This window comes from Tenrec ecaudatus, chromosome 10, assembly GCF_050624435.1.
Source record: "Tenrec ecaudatus isolate mTenEca1 chromosome 10, mTenEca1.hap1, whole genome shotgun sequence".
Lineage (NCBI taxonomy): Eukaryota > Metazoa > Chordata > Mammalia > Afrosoricida > Tenrecidae > Tenrec > Tenrec ecaudatus.
Window position 1 is genome coordinate 6,782,532 of NC_134539.1, and position 23,598 is coordinate 6,806,129.

General features: G+C 56.8%; 1 protein-coding gene across 2 annotated transcripts in view; it reads left to right on the top strand.

Moving 5' to 3' along the window:
• Window positions 1-23,598, top strand: part of RCL1 (RNA terminal phosphate cyclase like 1) — a 35,984-nt gene that overhangs the window by 8,377 nt on the left and 4,009 nt on the right. Inside the window, exons 2-8 of one of the 2 annotated variants that reach the window (XM_075559884.1) lie at window positions 3,734-3,805; window positions 7,612-7,787; window positions 8,757-8,831; window positions 9,643-9,767; window positions 12,108-12,233; window positions 14,826-14,982; window positions 16,077-16,180. In XM_075559884.1, coding sequence (XP_075415999.1) covers window positions 3,734-3,805; window positions 7,612-7,787; window positions 8,757-8,831; window positions 9,643-9,767; window positions 12,108-12,233; window positions 14,826-14,982; window positions 16,077-16,180 — 835 coding nt within the window. Of the gene's footprint in view, window positions 1-3,733; window positions 3,806-7,611; window positions 7,788-8,756; window positions 8,832-9,642; window positions 9,768-12,107; window positions 12,234-14,825; window positions 14,983-16,076; window positions 16,181-23,598 lie in introns of those variants that run through there. The other variant, XM_075559885.1, reaches the window with a different exon arrangement.

Here is a 23,598-nt window from a genome sequence, read left to right on the forward strand (position 1 = left end):
TATAGTGGAATCCGACCCTATAGGAGAGAGTAGAACTTCCCCAATGTATTTCAGAGACTATAAATATTTCCAGTAGTAGAAAGCCTCTTTCGTCAGGGCTGGTGGTTTCGACCTGCTAAGCCCAACGTTGTCAGTTCAGCCCCTCCAAGGGCGAAACCTGAGGCCCTGTGGTCCTCTAAAGACTTAGTTTCAGAAACTTTACACAGGATTGCTAGAAATCAGAAAAATCCACTCACTGCCATCAAGTCAGTGCCGACTCATAGCGACTCTCGGTGAGTTTCAGATACTCCAACTGTTTACAGGAGTGTCAGTCTTCCTCCCTCGGAGCTGTTGGCTGTTGAGAACTGCCGGCTGCATGCTTCACAGCCCAACACATAACCACTACACCACCAGGGCTCCTTAGGAACCAGAAGACATTTAAAAGACAAGAAAGTAAGAGAGATCAAATTGGATGTCAGAAGAGCTCAAAACTTGCTCCTGGGCATTGCGAAAGCAGTGGAAGAAATGACGTGAAAGAGCTGAACACAAAATTTCAAAAGACAGTGCAGGGGCAGTGAATGATTTCATGTGGTTCTTCTAGGCAAAGTCTAACCCCCCACCAGACGCCTTTTCCTTGCACGGGTCTGACAAGATGTATAGGGAGCTACGGACACAGGATTCCCTGGCGTGCCGTCCTGCTGTGTATAAAAGGGGCCCTCTGAGAAGCTGGAGAAGCTTGTCCTCTGGGCCCACTGAGTTAGTTCCCTGTGCGGTGAGCCTCCCGCCTCCAGACGACAGCTGTGCCAGCAGAGCAGCAGCCGCAGACCAGGGCTCAGAGCATGGGCAGAGGGGTGGACTGCCCACCCATGGAGCAAGTGAAGCTGAGAGCTTTTGTACAGAGGGCTGGCTTGCGGAGTGGGTTCCTCTGGGCACTCCATTGGGGAATTGACTCCGACTGGTAGTTGACCTGTGTATAACGGAACAACCCCTGCCTGGCGCGCCATCTTCACACTCTTATGTTTGTGCCCACTTGGTAAGCACTGTGTCAGTCCGTCTCTTTGATGGAATTACTCTATTCGCCAACGCGCGGCTTCTTCCCGAGGCAAGCACGATCCCTTCTCTGTGAGTGGTCTCTTCTGGTAACAAACCCAACCAGCGCACATGGGTTTTGGTATCTCTGCTGAGCTTTGTGGCTGTACGTCCTCCCAGGCTTTTGGGCCACCAGGATCAGTCTTGAAGAGGAACAGTCACAAGGACTGTGGGAGGGGTGGGGTCATTTTGTGTTTGCGTGCGCCCGTGTGCATGCGTGCACATGTGCTCTTAGTCCCCAGGTGCTGCTGTAACATGGCTAACTTAGAGATGGGAGACTAGAAGTTTAAATTTCGGATTCCTGCTCTTGGGAAAGGCTCCCTCTGTTAACTCTGGAAGACGGCTTTTATCTCTGTTGACTACTTGCTCCTGGGTGATCTTCATGGACCACAAAGAGATTGACTCAAGATACGCTGTGTGCAAATACTGTTTTATTAATATACCAAAGAGACTCTATTAGGGTAGGATGTACAGCACATCTGTTGGGGCTCAGGATCAGGCACACCGTGTGCAGGTGAACTGGGCTTTTTAGTTCCAGGTGATGGCGCTCTTGTTTCACTGTTGGCAGGACTCTGGTGCAGCTGTGTGTCCACTTGGATGGACTGTACCCGAGACACCTGTGTGCTGTGTTCGGAGGTCCCCCCAGGTGTGCCTAGCTGTCATTCCTGACGGGTCCACCTGTAAGAACCCCTGTGGCTCACAGCGCCAACTGAAGTCTGTGTGTGTGGCAGTTGCTGAGTTTAATCTGGGGCTGTACTTACGAGGCCTGTTTCTCACCCTCTCAAACACCTGGCAAAGTGTGAACAAATCAAGAGTTTTGTTGCATTTGCCACAAAGCGAAGCAGAAAGTGTTATGACGAGATTTACAATTTTAAAAATGGTTTTGTTGTTGAGACTCTGGCCCAGAACTTTTTCGCCAGTTCAGCAGTTTGTCCGCGAACCTTCAGTTCATTGGCCCCAGGGCCTTCTTCCAGGTGTGCAATCACTCTCCCCTGCTTTCCCGAGTGAAACTCCCCCCTCCCCGACTGCTCTCGTGTGTGTCTGCGTCCTGTGGCTGCCCTCCCTCCCAGCTTTGGAGTTGTTTCCACTGTGATCTCAATCACGAGCAGAATGTGCAAGGCGCATGTTTTTTTTTTTACCCCTGACTGTCGTGCATCAGAAAGCCCCGGAGGCATCTCTTGTTCCGCCCCATAGCTCGGCTTCTGTCGGGTGTTGTGGGGCTGCTTGCAGGTCCCATAAGCCGGGATTTTCACTACAACCTGGGATATCAACAGATGTGTGAGACTGGTCCAGAGCACGGGCAGCGCCCGGAGGCCTCTGGCGCCCTGTCTTCTGTGTGAGGATCATTAAAGGGGACTGTGGGGTGGGGTTCCTACCCTTAGGAAGGCAGGTGAGTGGCCCTGCTGAGACGAGATCGGGTTTTCCAGGGAGAAGTCGGCTCGAGGGCATAAAGGGAACCAAGGCTGAGTGGACGTGGTGTGACCCAGTGGGTCAGAGGACAGGTGTGGGCTCCAGTCCTGGCCCTGCCAGTTGGGCAGGCTTTAGACACACTCACCACCTGCCCGGGGCTGTCCGGAGCAATGAATGAGAGCCTCTCTGCCATCCACTGTTTCCCACTGTGGACAGTCCGGCCTCAGGGTGGGGGTGGGGGAATGCGCAGTCTCGGGATAGTCAGGGGGAGCTGCAGAAGCAGATCCCCACACTATGCTGAACGATGGGCTATAGTGCAGAAGTCACCCATGGCGCCAGAGCCCTGGGTAGTTATTTTCCCGAGCCAGCGGGAAGGTGCAGGGCACAGTAGACCACAGGGGACAGGCTGTGCATGAGCATTTGGCGTGCTTTCTGCCAGCCGTTTCTTCTGGTGATGATTCTGCACACTCGTGGGCCTTCTTAGTGGGTCAAGGCGGAGCTGTTCCACAGCTGAGGATCGGAGTGGTGGCAGGAGGGAGGGCTCTTTGGGGCTGAAGAGTGACCCTCCATTGGGAATTCAGATGTGAGCGTGATTTTGGCTCTAGCCCATCTCCCAGCCCTCTGCCATTTCTTCCTGTGTGGCACACCCACCAGAGGCCATAGGAGCCCAGTGGTGCAACGGTGAAGTACCAAAAGATCACTAGTTCATATCCACCAGCCGATGTCTAGCTTTGAGGGGGCTGGGGAGGGTCACCAGGCCTTTCTCCCAAGGCACTTCTGGCTGGACTCCCACTAGTCAGTCCGCAGCCGAGTTCACCCAGAACTGGACCAGCAGTCTAACGAGGTGTTTGAGTCAGCAGCAGAAATAAAACCCAGAAAGATCTGCTTGGGCTGCTGAACCACCCTCTGCTGTGGGGCCAGTTCCTACTTGCCACAAGGACACGGGCTGGGTCCTCTTGGAGTAGCTGGTGGATCCAAACCACCAATCTTCTGGTGAACAGCAGGACAGATGCTGGGACCCCCTGGATCACAGCTTTTGTCCACGCAGTGGGGCTGCCCTCGCAGGGTTAGCCCGTTCAGTGGCAGCTGGTTGCTGGTGACGTTGCTGTTTCTCTGTGGAATGATGACGCTGAACTGTCTCTAAACGTCTTCCAGGTGATGGCAGCCAGGCCCCTCAGGAAAGCTGGGTGGGAGGCACCCTCTCATATGTGGAGTGGTGAGCAGTTTAAGCCAAATCTCCCCTCTCTCCTCGCAGATTTCGAGGCCAGCTTCATCCGGCTGTTGGACAAGATAACCAATGGTTCTCGAATCGAAATAAACCAAACAGGTAAGCTCCTCCTCCCAACGTTCCTGGAAGCACCTGCCCAGACTGCTTCAGCCTTCCTGCATACCTCACTTTATCCTTTTCTTTATGTACAGGTTATTTTTAAAGTTTTTTTTATTGGGATTTATGGGAAGATGATAGAGTAGATCATCAGCTTTCCATTCAACGGTTTAGACATAACGTTTTTTTTCACCCGTTGCTGACACTTCATGTAGCCTCACTCCTCCACTTCCGCCCTGCCCTGCCTGTGTCCATCCCTCCGTCCTAACCCTTTTTGCTCTGCAGTGGTTGAATTCTAAGTGGGAGCGAGCTCATCTCCAGACCCGAAGGGTAAGGGCCCTAGTCCCACCAGTGTCTGTGACCACGGCACCTGGTTGCTTCCAAGTTCCAGGTCTGTTCTCTCCAGGACCTTCTCCTGCAGCCCTTTCCAGAGCTGCTGGTTGTAGTGGCTGGGTACCATCCAGCTCTGATTTCAAGGTGGTGTAGACAATGCTTGCCTCTGATTTTCACCGTATCATTCGTTCCTCTGGATGGGGGGAGACCCGTGGCTGCTTACAGCTTTTAAGAGGTCAGTCCCTACTTACCAGAGTCTTTGTGAACTCTGGCCAGTTGGCCTTCGTGCCCCTGAGGCTATCGTTTTGAGTTCCCAGGTCCAGGACTCATTCCCTGAACATGTGAGCCTGTGTCTGACGTTTGTATCACTTGACTCCCTGTGTGTGCGCTACAGCATCCATGGGTGTATTTGCAGCCAACAAAGCCCCTGTCAAATCTGTGTGTGTCATGGTGTGTGCCGCTCTACTCCCACCCCTCTGCAGCCTGTGTCCCTGCCCAAGCACCTCCGATTATAGGACTGTGTCTAGAGCAGCATTTGTTTGCCTCAGTTGCTTTTAACTCTTGCAAACCTGCCGGGGTCTTCCCCCCACCTCTGTCATTTTTTGCCAACCCCCTTACTGTATATTGTCTTCCCCTTCACCCACATTAACCCTTGTGCTCCCTCCTCCCTCCCTGCCTTCCCTCTGCCCCTGTTGGTCACCAAAGAATGTTTCCTTTAGAATGAACGTCTTTTCTCAACTTCAAAATGCAGGTCTCATACAACATTTATCGTCTTGTGATGGGCAAATTTCACCCAGCACCGTACCCTGCAGGCACATCCCTGTTAGGAGGTGTTTCGCAGCCCCGCACGGGGTCCTTTAATGCTACGGACCTGCTGTTGCGTGTGTGTGTGCACCACAGAGCTTTCAGAACTCCTCCACTGGGTGGGTGTTTAATGATGGTTTTCCCGTCTTCCTGCTACCGTGAATAGTGCACCTATCTGTCTGAATGCGTTCCGGTGGGATGCGTTCCGGTGGGATGCTCAGCCTCTCCTCTGTGATACAGCTGCTGAGAGATGTCTGAGAAACCCCATATGAAGAGGGGTACACTCCCATGAAGGAAGCTAGAACACGAGGAGAACTTTCAGAAACTCCCCCTTTTTTGAGCAATACAAATAGGCCCACCATTTGGAGAAGGACCTCGCGTTTGGTGAGGTGGTGAGCAGCGATACAGAGGAGGACCTTCGGCAAGAGGGGCTGACCAGGCGGCAGCGGGCTCACTGTTACGGACATGGTGAGGATGGCACAGGACCGCTCAGCGCTTCCTTCTCTGTGCCCACTCGATGGTACTTTGCAGCTGCAGCATCTATCTGCCGCTTTCCAAGCCCATCTACTCGGACGAGCTCATTACAATCTTCGCAGAACTGCAAGACGGCTAGTTTCATCTGCTGGCTTTTTCTTTGTAACAGCTTTACAAAAGTACACGCAGAAACAAATGGGGAACCCCTTCCGCTCTTCGTTCTTTAAATCCCTTTTCTGAGGCTGGCCACCGCCACTGCGTGGGCGCACTCCTGTCTGTCACACAGTTGGCGAAGATGGGCCGGATCTGTTGCAAGGCATCTGTGAGCAGGAGCACGCTCTTCACATGTCCCACCAGCACACGGGCCTGAGAGCCCCACTGTCTGTGCCTCGTGCAGCCCGGCCTCAGTAGCGCTCCGCTGGGTAGAGCCTTCATTTAACTGCTCCTTTCCCTCTACAGTCTGGTGGCCCAGTGACCTACGTCACAAAATCTGCGGTTCAAAACCACCAGCCACTGATTGCAAACAGAACACGCTCGAGGGTGTCCCTGGGGCCAGTGGATGGCTGCAGACACGGTCTGTCAGCAGTCCCCTCTCTTAGACTCCTAGGCTGTCTTCAGAGAAAGGTCCAGTCCAAACTGGATTCCAGTGGATTCCCTGGGCCACTTAAATTCAAGACAGGTCTCTCAGAAGCCTGCCCCAGTTGCTTTTTAGAATTCCCAAATGGGGATCATGTTGGTGGATTTTTCCTGAAGGACACAGGACCACCACGGGGCTTGAGTGGGAAGATGTTGGGAGAGAATGGAGCACCAGGATGTTGAGAAGGCCGGGAAGGTTGTTTCTGTCGGGTTAGCCACGGAACGTCAAGGGCTGGGCACAGGTTACCACACAGACCCTGCAGCCCTGAACTCAAAGGATGTTTGCAAGGAACACGACTCGAGTCCCCCGAGGCTTCCACGCTGCCATGTTCACGTGGTGCCAACCAAAGTGTGCCGTGTTCTCCAGAGGAGGATGAGGGACGGGTGGGGGGTGGGCGGGCATGCCGGGAATGGTGGCTGCATACCTTGCTGTTTGTGGTTCATAAGACAGGTTTCTGGAGCTTTAGTAGAAATACTTTTGACTTAGCTTTTTTCTTTTTACTTAAGTTCTTACATGAAAAGTAAATGACGCTAGGAACAGAGTTTCTAGCTCTCGTTTTAGATATTTCTGTTTGCCAGTATTAGAATATTGTTTCAGGGGCTGCACTTCTCCCAGGGCTGGTGGTGCTGACTTGGGCCCAGACAGGTCCCCAGCCACGTGGGCCAAGATGGCCGTGGGTGTCGGCTCTTCCTGAGTTTTACATTTCAGGGAGACTTATTGCTCCAAGCACAAAGCTCTAAAACCAAACAGACCGGGCTCCTTAAATAGCAGACCCGCCTCTGAAGCTGCTGCTAGAGAGACAGGTTATGTGATGTGTCAGGCAGGGCAGTTGCTGGCAGGACAAGCCAGAGCAGACACAGTGTTGAGGGTGGCATGACCCTCTGTTCAGAAACCCTCAGGAAGCACGACTCGTAGCAACCCGACAGCTCAGAGTGGACTTACCCCGTAGGGTTCTCTAGCCTGACATCGTTACCAAAACAGACCGTCCACTCATTCCCCTGTGGGGTGGCTGGTGGGATCGAACTGCTGGCCTCTTTGGTTCGTAGCCACACACTTAACCCCTGTGTCACCCTCCGTGAGGGAGGGTGGTGACTTGTCTCAACCACTGTCCCATGGGCTGTCTGAGGCTGTGAACCTCTGGGGCATAGCTTTCCTCATCCTTCACTGGGGAAGCGGCTGGTGGCTTCTCACTGCTGACCGCTTGGCTAGCTGCCCAGTGCCCTCGGCCATCACCGGGGCGCCTGTGACTTATTAAAGCCCTCCCTCCCACTCGGCACGGTCTAGGAGTGTGCCCTGGGGTGGGTGGGGAGGAACGATGGCGGCACTGCCCTGACACCCATAGCTCAGGGGGCTTGGGTTGGGCCGCCACGTGCTCACGGTTTACTATTGTGACAGCTTTGGCAGCAGTGTCAGCCTTGGGAGTGAGGTGTGGGCTCCTGGGAATGGCATTTCAAGTGCTCTTGGCTGTCCTTGCTGGCCTGCCCTGGGGTCACAGACTCCGTGGCCTTTGGGCACGTGGCTCCTCTTGCTGAGCGCCGTGTGTCTGTGTCCCCGGCCGCAGGCACGACCTTGTACTACCAGCCTGGCCTCCTGCATGGCGGCTCCCTGGAGCATGACTGCAGCGTCCTGCGCAGCATTGGCTATTACTTGGAGCCCCTGCTCTGCCTGGCGCCCTTCATGAAGCGGCCTCTCCGAGTGGTGCTGCGGGGCGTGACCAATGACCAGGTGGACCCCTCGGTGAGTACCCAGGCCGGGGGCTGGCTTCACTCAGGTTTTGTCTCTGGTCACCACCCGCAGACACGCTCTTTCTTCCCTTCATGCCTCTGATTGATGTCACTCTTCCCCGTCGCTTGTCACCACCCCAACCTCGAGCCTACTCTCCCTTTCGTGTCACTCACACATCTCAGTCCTCCCTGCACTTCCCGGGCCTGCCCTCCCATCCTGCCTTCCCAGCTTTGTGCCTGGACAGCTGTGGCCCCAGGGTCTCGAGTGGCCGGGGATCTGGGGAGCGCACCTCCCTTGTGGGGCCGCTCCCCTTATAGGCCTGTTAGTGATGGGCACTGGGGGCAGGTACAGCCCCAGGACTGACGGCCATTGTCTCGGTTCGCTCCCCCACCCCCCACTCCCTGACGGTTGTACTCCGAGCACCGAGGCCCCCACTGGCATCGGGTGATCCCAGCATTTTGTGTGAAACCCCTCGTACCTAGGCTGACCGTGTGGTGGGTGAGGGCCCCATGTCATAAACCGAGGACAGGGGGATGCAGAAGCCTAGTGGCCTGTAAAGCCACGGACTTCCAGGCAGGCCTGGGCTGAGGGCCCTGTGGGATCCAGTGGCCTTTTCCTTGACCTGACAGCCTCTTGGAGCTGCTGGCCGAGCCCTGATCTGCATTGTGGACTCTCTCTTCTTCCCTCCTCTTCGGGGGCGGAGGAGCAGGCATGGGAGAGGGGCTCACTCCCAGCCACCACCACGCAGCCCTTGCTCGGGGGTGGCATGTGGTGCTGTGTAGGTTCTACCTGAGCTTCCAGACTGGGAGGAGAAGGCTGGTGGCTTGATGCTGACCGTCAGCTAGTGCAGACCCAGCAGATCCTGAGACTCATGCCAGGCCAGGCAGCACTGATCCGTCATTTGTGGGCATGCCCCATTGGGGGCCGGCCCACTGCAACTCCACGGTCTAATTAAACTCTCCCCCCTAAATAACCTCATAGGTTGATGTTCTTAAGGCAACAGCCATCCCTCTCCTGAAACAGTTTGGGATCGATGGCGAATCCTTGGAGCTGAAGGTAAGCTGTGGGAACTTAGGCTGAACGCCTGGGTACGGTACTTTCGTAGGGACTCGGGTATGTGTTTGTGACATTCAAGGTCCTCTTGTGTGAGGGGGCTTCAAGCTGTTTGTGGTAAAACTCCATGGTCTTTGAATTCTGTTTTTTCCACAAGCATTGTGGAGCCCCCTCGTTTGAGAAGGCCCATAACACTGAGGACCCAGCACCATAGGCTGGAGCTGCCAGGATCCCTTAGGAAGGCGCAGTGGCCAGCAGTGAGCTCAGGCATCTTCCTTGGTGGCCCCTGCCTGGCCTGAACAGTTCACCCTTCTTGACCTGCCAGTGTCCCGGAGCTAACAGGCAGGAAGGATCCTGGCTGTGCCTGCTCGCTGCAGGAGATCCCCTTGGTTCACGCCCAGGGGCGCCCAGCCAGGATGCCGAGAAGGAGCCTCAGGGCTTCCAGGCCTGGGAGGGGTAAGCTAGCGCCCATCCGCTGTGGTGACTCCTGACATGGAAGGCATCCGTTAGCATCTGCTGCCTCAGTTCATGGCTTTACACAGGGAAGCGCTTCATTTGTATGGAGCAATGTTGCCCTATGGTTGCTCGTCTACTCCAGCAGGGGCCCTTCCAGAAATGGCAGGCTCAGGACCTAGACGCAGATGTGTGGGCTGTGTCCTCTGCCCCATCCTCCTTGACAAACCTCAGGTGCGCCCTTCCCAGAAGGCATCCACCTGAGGTTGGGGGAAAGTCCCGGCTGGTTGTGGGCTGCTCCTTGGTGTCTGGGGCCACTGCTCTGCCTGGCCCTCACCTCCTGTCCCCCTGCCCCACGCAGATTGTGCGGCGAGGGATGCCCCCCGGAGGCGGCGGTGAAGTGCTCTTCTCCTGCCCCATCAGGAGAGTCCTGAAGCCCATTCTCCTCACAGACCCCGGGAAAATCAAGCGCATCCGCGGAATGGCGTATCCTTTGTGCTTGGTGGCGAGTGCACGCTCTTCTTCCCTGTGGGGGCCTGCCTGAGCTTTCCCATGCTGTGACCGTGGGATTGCGGGCTCCGTTCCAGACTGTGCGCTCTGAGGCGAGGCGCACATTAAGTTAGAAAGTGCAGTAGCCGTGGGGGCCTTGTGGGGGGACAGTTGCCCACGTTGCACATGTGTGACCCTCCCCACCACACAGATGACCAGCTGGGGTCTGGGCAGGAGTGGGCCCGTGGGCTTGTGTTTAACTCCATGGCTCTTGTCCCTCCCATCCCAAGGCAGAGACAGGGAGCTCCCTGCCCTCCCTGGGCCCGAGGTGGAGAGGGGAATAGCCATCTTTCCTGGGCCCTGCAGTGGAGAAGGGAGAGCAGCCAGTCGTCCTCCTTGTGCTCCAAGGTGGAGAGGGGGAGCTGTGTGCTTTCATTTCTGACCTGGCCCTGGTAGCCACATGTCAGCAAGCCCAGGATACAGGGTTTCATGATTCCATACAGGAAGTTCAGTTAGAGGCAGGAGAGAGGTGACCTGTGATTTGAGGCAGCACACCGATTTCCTCACCCAGAATTGAGGGAAGGTTTAGAGCCCTGTCCTGTCTGCTCACATATGTCTATTTGTATCTGAAGCAGGCAGTGGGGGGTGGGCAGGCACTATGGCTCAGAACTTGGGCCGAATGGCATTGCTTCCCCACGGGCCCTCAGACCTTGAGCTCCTGCCACATGTCAAGTGGCACGCTCTGGGCTGTCCCCGCAGCATTGGTACTGCTGGCCCTCTGCCCCGGAAAGAGGGGCCAGGCCAGCGCATGGACCAGGTGACGTGCTTGGTTGGAGCTGGGGCTGAACATATACACTCTGATCCTAGACCTTGGTTCTGCGCGTCCTGGCTTCAAGGTGTCTCTGCTGCTGGTGTGTGCTGAATCCCACCCTGGGCAGACCCCTCATGCCCACCATAGCACCTGGGCAGGGGTTGGGGCTGATTTTTGGAAGGGGGGTGGTGCTGCTGGGAACGTGGCACATGTGACACCAGACATGTGGAACCCAGGGGAATGTGGAACCCAGAGAATGCCGTTGGATCATGTATCATGAGAGGCAGGTGGCCGTGCTGCCCCCTCCGCCTACAAGAACGCTGGCACCTCCCAGTCCAAAGGGCATGTGGAGCCGCCTGCGATCCAGGGACCTCTTTGGACTGGGAGGTGGTGTGGCTGCTCTGCGGGACGGCACGGACAAGCCCTCTCCGTTCACGCCACGATTGTCCTTGGGCGGCTCACAGCTTGGTCTAGTTTCTGGGTACTGGAGCTGAATGGGAGGGCCTCCTGGGGGCCCCGTTGGTGAGCAGGAGCTTATGATGTGAAGGCAGCTGCATGGTCATTCACGTGAGGATGGTCAGGTGCTGGCGGGGGGTGGGGAAAGGGGTGGGTGGGCATGCCCAGGAGAGCCGTGGAGGATGGCTCAGAGAAGGGGGACCTACCCAGCCTGTGCAATGTGAACTATTGCATGGGCTTCAGGCTGGGACCTATTAGAAGCAGGTGCTGCCTCTGGGTGGGTTTGGACCAGATGGCCTTTGGGGTAGTAGTCAAGCACTTAATTGTTTGCACCACCCAAAGCCAGATGTGTTGAGTGGTTTTTTGGTGCACATTGAGCTGCTCTGGGGAAGTGGAGGCCGGGGATTGTCCGAGGCGGACCACCAGGTCTCTCTTCCAGGAGGCCTCTGGGTGGGCCCAGTCTCCGGCCTCGGGCTGAGCAGTGCAGGGGTTGGTCTCTGAGGCGTTGCTTCCACAGCTTAGATGAGAGTTCAACTTGGGGAGTCAGGAGTCACCCTTGAACACTCGGGGCTGGACGAGGCAGACCCCCCCCCAGGCTTACCTGCTAGGGGCTCACCTCTGCCCTGTCGCCACTCCTCCCACAGTGGCAGCTGGCCCTGGCCCGTGTGGGCTGTGCGCTGAGGAGTGCTCAGTCCATCCGTCGTCTTCATGTAGTCCCTGGGCCCGAGGAGAGTTGGTCTCTGCTAGAAACTCAGGTTTGAGGGCACCGGTGACCCAGCCTTCTTGCTTCCTTGCTGGGGTGCTGACTACCTGCATGTCCTGATGGGGCGATGGGAGCTGGTGGTGGCGGTCCCGCCAAGTGGCTCCAGGTCCCGGTCACCTCTGCAGGGAGGCGCTGTGCTGCAGGTGGTGGCCAGGCCTCCATCAGGTGGGGGCGTCCCACATCTTGGTGGCCTCCACTCAGCACGGTGATGCCCTGTTTCAGTTACAGTTCTCTACACACACACCTGCTGGTGCCCCCGCCCCACGCCGGGGTTAAGCAAAGTGGCTTCCTTAGCTCTAGGCTGCAGCTACTCTGTCCGAGTGTCCCCTCAGATGGCCAACCGGATCGTGGACTCAGCCAGGAGTGTGCTCAACAGGTTTCTCCCAGACATCTACATCTACACAGACCACATGAAAGGAGCCAGCTCTGGGAAGTAAGTGCACGTCGAGAGGCATCAAGCTGAGGCTGCTCTCCCGCCCTCCCTTGCCCATGCCCATGCCCGCTCCAAGGTTGGCAGGCAGAGATGGGGCGGATTTAGACTCAATCACCTCTTCACCGGCTGGCTTTCCTTGAGGGCCTGCCACACGTGAAGTGTTGTGAAGTTTCACTTGGTGCTAGGAGGCTGAGGGGTTTTACCTCTATGATGAGAAAGCTGGGCTTGAAGCTTTAAATCCTGCCTGACCTCTGTTCCCACCAAACATTAGTGGGAGCAGCTTCCCCACTTCCCCAGTAAATAGTGAGGGGAGAACTCCTTTTTCTCAGCAAGCGCCAGTTGGCCTCTCCTCACCGATGGGGACAACACCCTTAGATTTGGGCAACTCACAGATTTGGCTTTGGTTTAGGACAAGCTTTTGGGAGAAAGCTCACTTGAAACAGTGCAAACACAATGCCTGACAATCTCTGCTATGGAACTGGATTTCGGCTGGGTGTTTAGAAGCCAGGAAGGATGGAAGTAATTAAAACTAACTCTTTTTATCCTGTTCAAAAACAAAAGCTCACTGCCATTGAGTCGACTGGTGGTGACTCCGTAGACCACAGTAGAACTGCCTCTTTGTGTTTGGAGACTTAACTCGCTCCGGCAGCCAACAGACTCTTCCTCAGAGTGGCCTGTAGGCTTGAACTAACAACCTTGTGGTAGCAGCCCAGTACTTCACCTCATGCACCATCAGGTGACCGTTGCGTTTCTTTACTTTGTGATGTTGAGAATACGCAGCCAGCCATAGATGGAACAGCTCAGCAGTCCCGTGGCAGGTGTACACGGAGTTGTACAAGGCGCTCACCCACCTCCTCCAAACTTGGAAGAGCGGTTCCTCTGACACACAGCCTGCTGGCCCCTAAGGCTGCTCTCTGGTCTCTGGAGTGGCTGTCGCTCATATGATCCCACAAGGGCGCACGGGGAGGTCAGGCTTGGTTAGAAACCTCAACAACCAAACTAACTGCCATTGAGTTAGAATGGACTGGATGGCAGTGAGCTCCTTTGAGCAGTGAGACTGTGGTGTCAGCTCAGTGGGGGCTGAAGGCTGAGGGCAAGGGAGCCAGTACTTCCCTCAGTGGCTGCCCAGGGAGTGGGGAAGAGGAGAGAGTAGAGGGGTCGGGTGAGACCCAAGCTCTCTGACCTCAGAGGCCCAGGGGAGACATGTGGTGGCTTCATCAAACCCAGACTTCGTGACTCCGGAAGTACAGGGGAGACAGGTGCTGGTGGTGGCTGAGGTTGGTAGAGAGGGTTTGGGTGCAAATCCAGTGTTTTTTGCTGGCACCAGGGAAGTCAGTGGCCCCGCCCTGGGTGTGGCACTCCACCCACAGCCTCCAGGGGGGGTGGCGGCTGTTTCCCTGCCTGCCCCTCCCTCCAGGTTACTTTGAAGCGGGTCCTCTGAATGTGAGAGCCCTGGACCAATGGATGCAGTGGCCAGCACAGAGCTGCTGCACCACCCTTTCCACCCCCTTCCCTCTGGGCTCGGCTGGCCCTGAATGGCAGCTGCTCTCTGGGGAGGTGGGTGGCAGAAGCTGTCTGATGGCCTGGCCTCAGCCCCTCCAGATGGAGGGGGCAGTGTGGACCTGAAAGTCAAGTGCAGGGCCTTCTCTGGACCAGTGACTCAGCCGCCCCTACCAGTGGCTGTCTAACCAGATGCTCAAGAGTAGAACCATTTTCAGCGAGTAGCTCTCCAGGCCTTTCTTCCCAGGGGCTTTCCTGGGAGGAGCAGTGCTCCTGTCTTCTGTGCACAGCCTCCCAGGACCGGCCACCATCTCATATTCCATGTGCCTGCTGCTCTTGACCCCTGACGCTTCGAGGGGGCAGGGAGGGGAGAGAGAGGAGCATCATGAGGAATGCCCCCCCCGAGTCACCACATGCACCCCAAATTGAATTAAGTGAAAAGTAGAAACCAAACCCATCACGGTCTCCCTGTGATTACCATGCAGAACTGAAGCCCGCGGGGTTTTCTTGGTTGTTATCTCTAGGGGTGCAGATCACTGGGCCCCTCTTCTAGAGCTCAAGGGCGAGTTTGGACCCTGTCAGCTTTTTAAGTTAGTAACTTGAGGGCGGAATACCCCCAGCCAGGCCCACTGCCATCACACTGATGTCAGCCCACAAGGCTCTGAGGACAGAAGCAGCCCCTCCTAGAGCGGCGGTTCTCAACCTGTGGGTTGGGACGACCCTTTCATAGGGTCACCCGATGCATCACAGTAGCAAAATGACAGGAAGGAGCCACGACCATAATGTTATGGTTGGGGTCACACCACATGAGGAACAGTAGGAAAAAGTGGAGGCGTGAGCAAGGTTGAGAACCACTGGCCTTGAGGTTCCGACAGGTGATGGTCAGGGAAGCCAGCTGCCTCATCTCGGCCCAGAGTGGAGGCGGCTGTGTTCAACAGGTGCAGGCACCTGCCCTCCCAAGCCTTTCCACTCTAAGCAAGAGTGATGGAGACAGAGAAAAGTCTGCGGACAGAAAGCCATCAGAAGCTGCTGCCTCCTTCCCCGCTCTGGGCCGTGGGCCCCGCCTCGCTAACCTGGCTTTCCAATCCCCAGGTCTCCGGGCTTTGGGCTGTCCCTTGTTGCCGAGACCACCAATGGCACCTTCCTCAGTGCTGAGATGGCCTCCTGCCCTCGGGGCCAGGGCACGGCAGTGCTCCCTGAGGACCTGGGCCGTGACTGTGCCAGGCTGCTGCTGGAGGAAATCTACAGGGTACGTGACCCGGCCTCCCCCAGGGCTGATCTCCCTTCCACAAGCACCGGTTCCGGCCTGTCCGCCCCCCCACCCCCAGAGAGGGGCACAAAGGGATGCCAAGGGCAGGGGGAGGGCACCCTGCATTGTTGCTGGGTGGGCAGTAGGGCTCGTTGTTAGTTTTGAGGAAATTTGGGTTTGTTTGTGATCCAAAAAGCCAAACCCGCTGCTGCCGGGTCAGTCTGGACTCCCAGTCACCCTAGGACAGGGTGGGACTACCCAGCCATAGGCCCTCTAAGGGGTTGTCTTCGTGGAGACAGGCTGCCACTCGTGTCCTCCGTTGGCGGGCTTGAACTGCCGGCCGTTCAGCGCTCACCCCTCTGCACCACCAGGGCTCCTTCACAGGACACTGGGTCCATATTCTAAAGGAAAGTCACCACATCCAGCACTGTGCTCTAGAGGAAAGGGCAGGGGACCGGCCTGAGGGCATGAGGCCAAAGACCACTGGCCCCCTCAGCCCCACCCAGTGTGTTCTCCACCCACCTGCACATGACCCAGCACGCTGCACTCCGCCCCTAGCCGGGGAGGGGCCTGAGGAACTGACGGAGGGGAGGGAGGGAGGGAGGGAAGCTGGTGCCTGCAGGAATGAGGCGTGGCTAGAGCACCTCCACCTGTGTGTGTACCACCCTTGGCCTCTGAGTGGGTGGGCCATGCCAGCTCTCCACTCAGATCCTGAGCCGGGCCCTGCTTTGGGTTCGTACGCTGTCGTCTCCTCGCAAGGCAGCAGAGAACCTTTGGTTTCACGTATTTGCTTATTTCATATAAACAAGGCCGTATGATAATTGTCCTTTGGTGCCCACTGGCTTGCTTAGTGCATGTTTTCCGGGTTCGCCCACATTGTAGGTGCCCCCCGGCCCTCACTTTCCTTTTTGGCTGAGTCATTGTACAAAGAATGTGCCCACAGGCAACCAGAGTTGAGTGTGTTGTTTCTGCTTGGACTTTGTCCTAGTCTGACATCTTACGGGTCTGGTATTCCAAGTGGCACCTCCTAGCCTGGCTGCTCGGTGGTGTTTGGTTTGCACCCGGCTTATTCGTTGCCGGGTTTGTGTTTGCAGGGTGGCTGTGTGGACTCGACCAACCAGAGCCTGGCCTTGCTGCTCATGACCCTTGGACAGCAGGACGTTTCCAAAGTCCTCCTGGGACCACTCTCCCCCTACACGTAAGTGCCTCCTCTTACCCGTAGAGAGCCAAAGCTGGGGATTCTTGACCTGGGGGGAAAGGGGGTGGACACAGGAGGGTGCACCTTTCTTGCTGTGCTGTAGTTCTCATCCTTCCTGCCATCCCGTGGACTGGTGTGCATCTCCTCTCGGGTTCCCTTTGGACATCCACCTCGCAGCTGCACCGCCCCTGTTATACTTTTGGTTTGGATGTTGGTCCCTCTTGGCTCCTCTCCTCCCCGCAGTCTCTCTCACCATGGCCCGAAGGGCTGCCTTGTGGTCCAGGCCGATGGTGCTGGTGTTGCTACTGGACTAGCCAGGGGAGTGTCCACTGGATCTGGGCCCACTTCGTGGTGGAGGCTGCACTCTCAAGAGAGAGCAGCTCGTAGAACACCTGAGTCGCAAGCAGCTCGATGAAAGGGTCGCCTGGAAGCGGCTGCTTGGAGCCCTGATGCATGCCTGCGTGTGCTGGTACACGCATGTGCTCTGGTGCCTGCATCCATGTGCTCATGCGCTAGTGTGCTCACAGGCTCAGCGAACATGAGGTGGCTGTGTGCGGCAGGAGGCAGCACGGTGGAGAAGAGACTGAACTGCCCTTTTTCGGTTATCATGGTACCGATGCCGTATGTCTGAAAGGTACAGTACTGTGATAACTGAAGAATGATGGTGCCATCACCTGGAGCAGGGGTCAGGCCTGCCGGGCTCCCTGTCAGCCCTGGTGCCTCAGGCTGGGAATGGGACTCTGGGAAGGGATGTGCACGGTGGGGGTGGCGGTGGATGAAGGGGAGACTTAGTGGGAGTGGGGACTGGAAGCAAGTCAGGGTTGCCCTCTACGGCAAACCTGTGTAAACTGAGTCACCCTGGGTGGCATGCTCTCATCAGTGGTCAGCAAGGCTGGGGCCTCATGAGACCCGCTCCTCTGAGCCATGGAGGCAGCCTGAGAAAGGCCTCTGCTCGGGCCTTCAGAGGCCTGTCTGGAACTGCGTGTGGTCGCGGACATGGGGTTTGGGGAAACGCTGGATGAAAAAGGGAACGTGCGTTTTTATGTTTTCTTGACTTTTTTTTTTTTTTTTGCTCTTGGAGAATTTTTCTTCCCTGAACCCAGCGCCAAGGCCTTATTTGTGCTATTCGTGCCAGCAGCCTCCTCGGCGCACGGTGGTCAGGATGTGACTGGACATCTTTCAGAAGTCTCTGCGTCCGCTGCTTACACCCGCCCTCAGCGGTGTCTCTGCTTTCAGAAACTCCCCAACTCCCCCCCCCCACACACCCCGCCTGTCTGAACTGCACTCCAGAGGAGCCGGGCGGAGTTCTGTGAGCATGGGGGTGGCCCTCCCTTAGCTCCCTCCTCGCAGGACTGTGGGCAAAGGGGCTGCCTGGTGTGCAGGTGGGGAGCCAGCCCGGGAGGGACCTCTTGGCGTCACTCACAGTGAACAAAATGCTGCCCCTGCCCCATCCGGCATCTTCGCCCCAGGCTGGTGGCCTGTGCTCTACTACCTACAGCCTTCTCTGCTGGTACCACTCGTCTCCCACTGTGCCCACTGCTCTTCAGTGGGGTGCTGGTGTCTCTCACGGTCTCAGCAGGCCATGGGGAAGTTAGCGAGTACCGTTCAGGTGCAAGGGCTCAGGCAGCCTGGCTCCATCAGGACGTGTGGCAGGGTTCTTTCAGGTCTGCTCACCAATGCCCGCTCTGAGCCGCAGCAAGCCCGGCTCCCTGCACAAGCGCCCAGAGGAACCTCACTCTGTAAGCTGACCCCCGGCCCCAAAGCACTCAGCTGCCCTTGCTCTGTGTGCTGGGCAGTCACACTGGCGCCTGGTCCTGCTGCTGCCCCTCTGCCCATCCTCTGGTGTCACAGCTAGATCCAGGAGTGCGGCCCTGTGGGGGTCTTGGGGCCACAGGACATGCCCCACCCTGGCTCTAGCTGGTAGGGGCACTCCTCCTCCTGATCCTGAGAGGGCTCATTTTACACCCAGCAGGGTGACGCTCATAGTGAGGCCTGTGGGCAGGTGCTCCGAACCGACGCCTCTCAGTGTCTTTCCTCCCGACCAGATCCTTCAGGAAAAGCTCACCAAGACCGTAGCTGCAGAGCCGTGTTTAGGAATGTACTGCCCTGCAGATCCTTCAGGTTTTCACCAGGCCTTTCCTCCCCGTCTCTCTCAGTCTGGAACTGCCGGCAAGATCTGACTGACAAGTGGTGTTTTCACAGGAGGTGAACCGGGGTCTCTGGCAGGCCAGTGAGCAGTCTGTCACAGCCGCTGGTACGTCCCATGAGGCAGAGCGGCAGGGTGGGAGCCGGGAGCCCTTGTCAGGGTGGTGATCGGGTATAGAGCCGGTGAGGCGAGGGGAGCCTGAGTGCTGGAGACTTGTGTGGTGCTGCCCCAGCCCTGGTCCCACTCCTGTGAGAGAAGCAGCTGCGGGAGCCAGGTCCTTGGGTCCAGACTGTTTCTTCTGACCATGTCCGTCCGTGTGCGCACACAGCTTTGTACAGATCTGGAGACAGGGTCCTGGCTAGGGTGAAGGAGGGCATTTTGCCATTGAGTGGGTCTTTCAGACCCATTCTTATTTCTCCCAGAGCCTGGGGAGTGCACATGGTGGGGATTGTGACAGCCGACTGTCCTGCGATGCACCAAACCCCAGAACACTGCTGTAGACTTGGAACGGACTCGAGGGAGAGCAGAGCTGGGCCCCAGGAGAACTCACCTGGTTCATCAGACAAGCAGGTGGTCGCTGTCTTGAGGCTGCCAGAAGTTCGTGAAAGATGCCCTTGTCTGATAATCTCATCATCCCCAGAACCTTGAGAAGCCCCTCGTACGTTTCAGACAAGAAAGCAGCACTGACCTGCATGTGATGTGCTCACAAAAGCACACAGCAGGGGGAGCACCTGCACCCAGAGCTCCGGCCACACAGCCAGCGTGGGCTCAGTCTCGCGATGCCCCAAACCAGTCAGTCAACTCTCAGAGACCCAACAGGACAGAGTAGAAGGGCCCATAGGGTTTCCTTATGGAAGCAGACGGCCACATCTTTCTTCCTTGGAACTGCCCATTACCTTGGAAGCATTCGCTCACTCTCCTGCTGAGATTCACAACTCCTCTTTGGAGCATTTTGGGCACGCGGCCGCAGAGGGACCAGTCCTCCCGTGTTTCGAAGTTGCCATGTAATGGCCAGAGACCCTTGGTGGCCCAGATGGTGAAGCCTTTGCCTGCTAACAGAAATGCTGGAGGTCTAAAGTACGGTGGAAGAAAGGCCCGGCGATCCACACCAGGACCACGGGCCACTGGACACCCTGTGAATCACAGTTCCACTGTGACACATGCAGGTTTGGGGTCCACTCGACCAGCCCTACCTGGTGGTGCTCCCTCGGCTGCTTAGCATCTCTGCTTCTTAATGTCTAAGGTCAGGGAGACCTCTGGAAGCACGCTGGGCCCGCCTCCCCCTAGCCTTCCTCGGAACGGCCAAGGTATTTGGCAGAACATTCTGTAAAAAGTGGAGCTGACTCAGCTTTTTCTGCCCGTCCCAAAGTCTACGGATCTGCAGCCTGCCCCGCTGGCGCCGGTGTGGTCCCACCTTCCTCCAGGGGCCGGCTGAGAGGGTGTCCGGGCTTCCACACAGTTGAGCGAGTCACAGCCCAGTGGGCTGGATGAGGCCCTGGAGTGGGGGCCAGGGAACCCTGAACTTGGAGGAACAGTTGCCAGCTGGCAGGGGGCTGCGCAGATGCGGACTGCCCATCTGGGAGTGGGGCGTGTTTGTGTGTTTTTTTGCAGTGGACAGGGTGGGCGGAGGTGGTAGGGCTGGGCTGGGGACTTAGAAAAATAAACAGAACACTCGCAGTTGGTCAGTAAGCTGGGGAAGCTGGCAGGGGCAGAGCTGTCTCGGTACGGTGCCTCTGTGATTCTCTTCCTGATGGCGTCCAAAAGGGGGAGCTGGGGACCCCCGCCCCGGTGAACCTGGGTAAGAAAGGGGGAAGGCTGTATTGATGACGTGCTTACGAGTTGGGCTATTGATCTTGAGACTGGCAGTTTGAAACCAGCAGCTGCTCTTGGGGAGAAAGGAGAGGCTCTCTACTGCGATAGAGAGTTACAGCCTGGGAAACCCACGAGCAGTTCTCTGCGCTCCCACAGGGCCATTTCCAGTTGGAGCCAACGTGATGGCCGTGCGTTTGGGTTTGGGTTATGGTACTTCCAGGTAGAGCACTCACTCACCTTCCACTCAGGAGGCCCGGGTTCAACGCCGGGCCAGTGCCCCTCGTGCACAACCACGCCGCTTTTCCCTGGAGGCTGGCATGTCGCTATGAGGAGGAGGAAAACCCTGAGAATCTTCTGAAAACTGACCCTGGGACCAGCCGGCATTTCTTCAGCTGCACTTGGGCCGCCTTGAGCCCTGCACACAACAGTGCCCCGCAGGCCCAGCGAGGGCCTCAGTCATCGGTCAGGACCTGGCCCTCAAGGAGCTTTTGTAACCTGGCAGGGAGGGGGAAGTGAGAATCTAAGCAGGCTTCCAGAGCAGAGCTGGACGTGATCTGGATCCAGAGCTGAGGGGGGCGGCCTGATGGGAACCCCTTGACTGGGTAAGACTTGTCAACGTGTTGGGAGATGGGGCCTCACTTTGACGTGGGGAGAGGCAGGGCAGGGTGCACTGGTGTCATCACACCAGGCTGCTGTCCACCTGTCCTTCGCTGCCTCTGGCCGGTTCAGTCACCTCGAAGGCGGAACTTCATGGCAGCTCTGCGCTTAGTTGGCAGATAGGGTACAGAGGGAGGAGAACCAGCCTCTGTTGGCTTTTTCATTCACAAGCACGTGCCCGTGCCTTCATGTAAAGCAGCTTTATTGGGCGAGAAGCCACACAGCGCGCTAAAGTGCAATCCAGGGTGTTTTGTGATGGAAACAATTAAATTCGCCATCTCACTCTAGAATGTGCCATCGCCCAGAAAGAAACCCAACGCTCTTCAGCAGTCGTTCTCCACTTCTCCCGGCCTCCCAGCTTCTGGGCAACCACGGATCCACTTTCTGTCCTCCTGCCAGGCGTGCTGCCCCTCTCCTGGCCAGTCACATCCGGGTCATACACCATGCTGCCAGCAGCTGCGATTTGGCTTGTTCTTTGGGCTCATCCATGGCATAGCGTGTGTTAAAACTTCGTCATGTTTTGTCACTGAATGGTGTGCAAGAGTTGAAATGATACTGGAAAGTGAATTTGAAAGAATTCAATGAAACCAAAAATGTCAGTGAGTAGAAACCCACTGCCATCGAGCTGATGTTGACTCAAAAGTGGTTCGGGTTTCCAAGGAAGGCTGTACATCGTAAGGGAGCAGGAGCCTCATCCTTCTCTCTGAGAGAGACTGGTAGGTTTGAACTGCCTACCTTGCAGTTAGCATTTGAACGCTTTTCCATTAGTGCATCCAGAGCGCCTCTACTGCCACTTTCACAAATAGTGGTCTGTGGGTGACCAAGGGTGTTGCACCTGCTCACTGTGGTGGGCAGGCCTGCTATGAATAGTCGTGGCCAGGTTCTGTGTGGACACTGAGTGGGTGAAGTATGGGGTCACGTGGCCACTATATTTAACATCTGGCACCAGGGCGTATGAGGACTCAAATTTCTCTACTCCGCCTCCACATTGTGCTCCATGGGCAGTGGAACTGTTAGCCTCTTGTGGTTTGGTTTTGCTTTACCTAGTGCTTCCTCGATGTTACCGGGATGACTAGTCCCTGGAAAAGGACACCATGCTTGGTAAAATAGAGGACCAGCGAAAAGGAGGAAGGGCCTCAGCCAGATGGACGGATACCTTGGCTGCAGCAGTCGGCTCAGCATGGGCACGGTTGTGAGGATGGGCCCGGTGGGCAGCAGTTCCTGCTGTCGTACGCTGGGTCGTCCCAGTTGGCCATCGGCCGGTCCCCTCTGGAGCAGCTCTGCTGGCGCTCGGCTGGTCTGGTCAGTTACTGGCCAGTCTTCACTGGACTCGTGGGGCTTTTCCTTCTCTTTCAGTGGCGGTCGCCATTTTCGTCAAGGCTGTGTTTAGTTTTCAGCCTGTGCCCTTCGTGCCGTGTCATGTTGGTGACAGTGGGCTTCGGGGCTGTGGCCTGAGTTGAGTTAAATAGCCTGTGTGTGGGAAGCCACCAGCAGCTCCCTGGGAGAGAGAGCGCCTGGCTTTCCATCCCCGGCAGCTGTTTCAGCAGGGTCGCTGCGTGCGAGGCAGCATTGACTCGATGGCAGTGAGTTGGCTTTGGTTTTTGGTGGCGTGAGGAAGGACCCAGCATCATTCTTTTGTAGGTGGGTACTCGGTTGTCGCCACGCCGACTGTCACAATTCTAATTGCCCCATTACATGGACTTTGTTTTTAAACTGACCATAAGTGTAGGGTTTCGTTCTGTGTTCTCCTGGTCTCCGTGCGCCGTGGGTTAGCCCTCAGAGCCCGTCAGGTGAGCCCTGGTACAGCTGAGACAGGAACCTGTCCGGCGGGGGTAAGATTGGCAGACTGCCCAGCATCCATTGCTGGGATACACCAGGTGCTTGATGGGGGAGATTCCTGGCTCCTGCATCCTGAGGGTCCGACTCGGGTGGTCTGCACTCGGCCCCTCTGCAGACACGTCTTCCCACTAGTTGCCTGCTGGTCAGCCCCTTGAGGAAGCATCAGATGCGTCATGCCATCAGATTGGCCCGAGTGAGACGGAACCTGCTGGACCAGACTTAGACCTGTGTGGCAGCCTTGTGGCCCTACCACAGAATCCTGCTTTACGTCCACCCGGCAACGCCATCCCTCCACACCGAGGGAGCCAACTCGAGACATCCCATGCTTGCTCCGAGCTCCTGGCCAGTCACCAGACTGAGCCTTACCCCCTGCCAAACCCACCCAGATGCCACTGAATCCACCCGCCCTGCCCCTCCGCCTCTGCCTGACATGTCCATTCTCAGGAGTGTTTGCTGGCCTGAGTTGTCTGCGGTCTTCCCTGGGGAACAGACCTTCTTTTCTGCCCCCCCACTCTGAGCAGGGTCTGACACGCAGGGGACCCTGTGTCAAGCAATGGAAGGGCGTAGTTGAGCTTGTGAGACGAAGGGAGCACCACCTTGGTTCTTTCAGGGTAGTAGGGCTGGCCAGGCTGTGTGTGTTTGTTTTAACTTGTTGGTGTGAATTCGGTGATGGTTTACTGAGCAGTTCATCAGGCTTACGTTCAGCAATGCACACACAGTGTGTCAGATTCTCCGTGGGCGTCCCTCAGTGTGTCCCCACTTCCTGTTTCCTCCACCTCCTATCCCTGCCTGTCCTCTGTCTTTAGCTAAGGGCTGTCTGTCCCTTTGAGGATCCTCACACCAGGGGAGTGCAGCTCCCGACCTGAAGGGCAACTAAGGGCCATGATCTTGGTGGCCCCACCAGTCTCTGCCCAGCCAGCCTGCTCTTCTATGACCCAAGGATTGTTTCGTCGTAGCCTCCTGG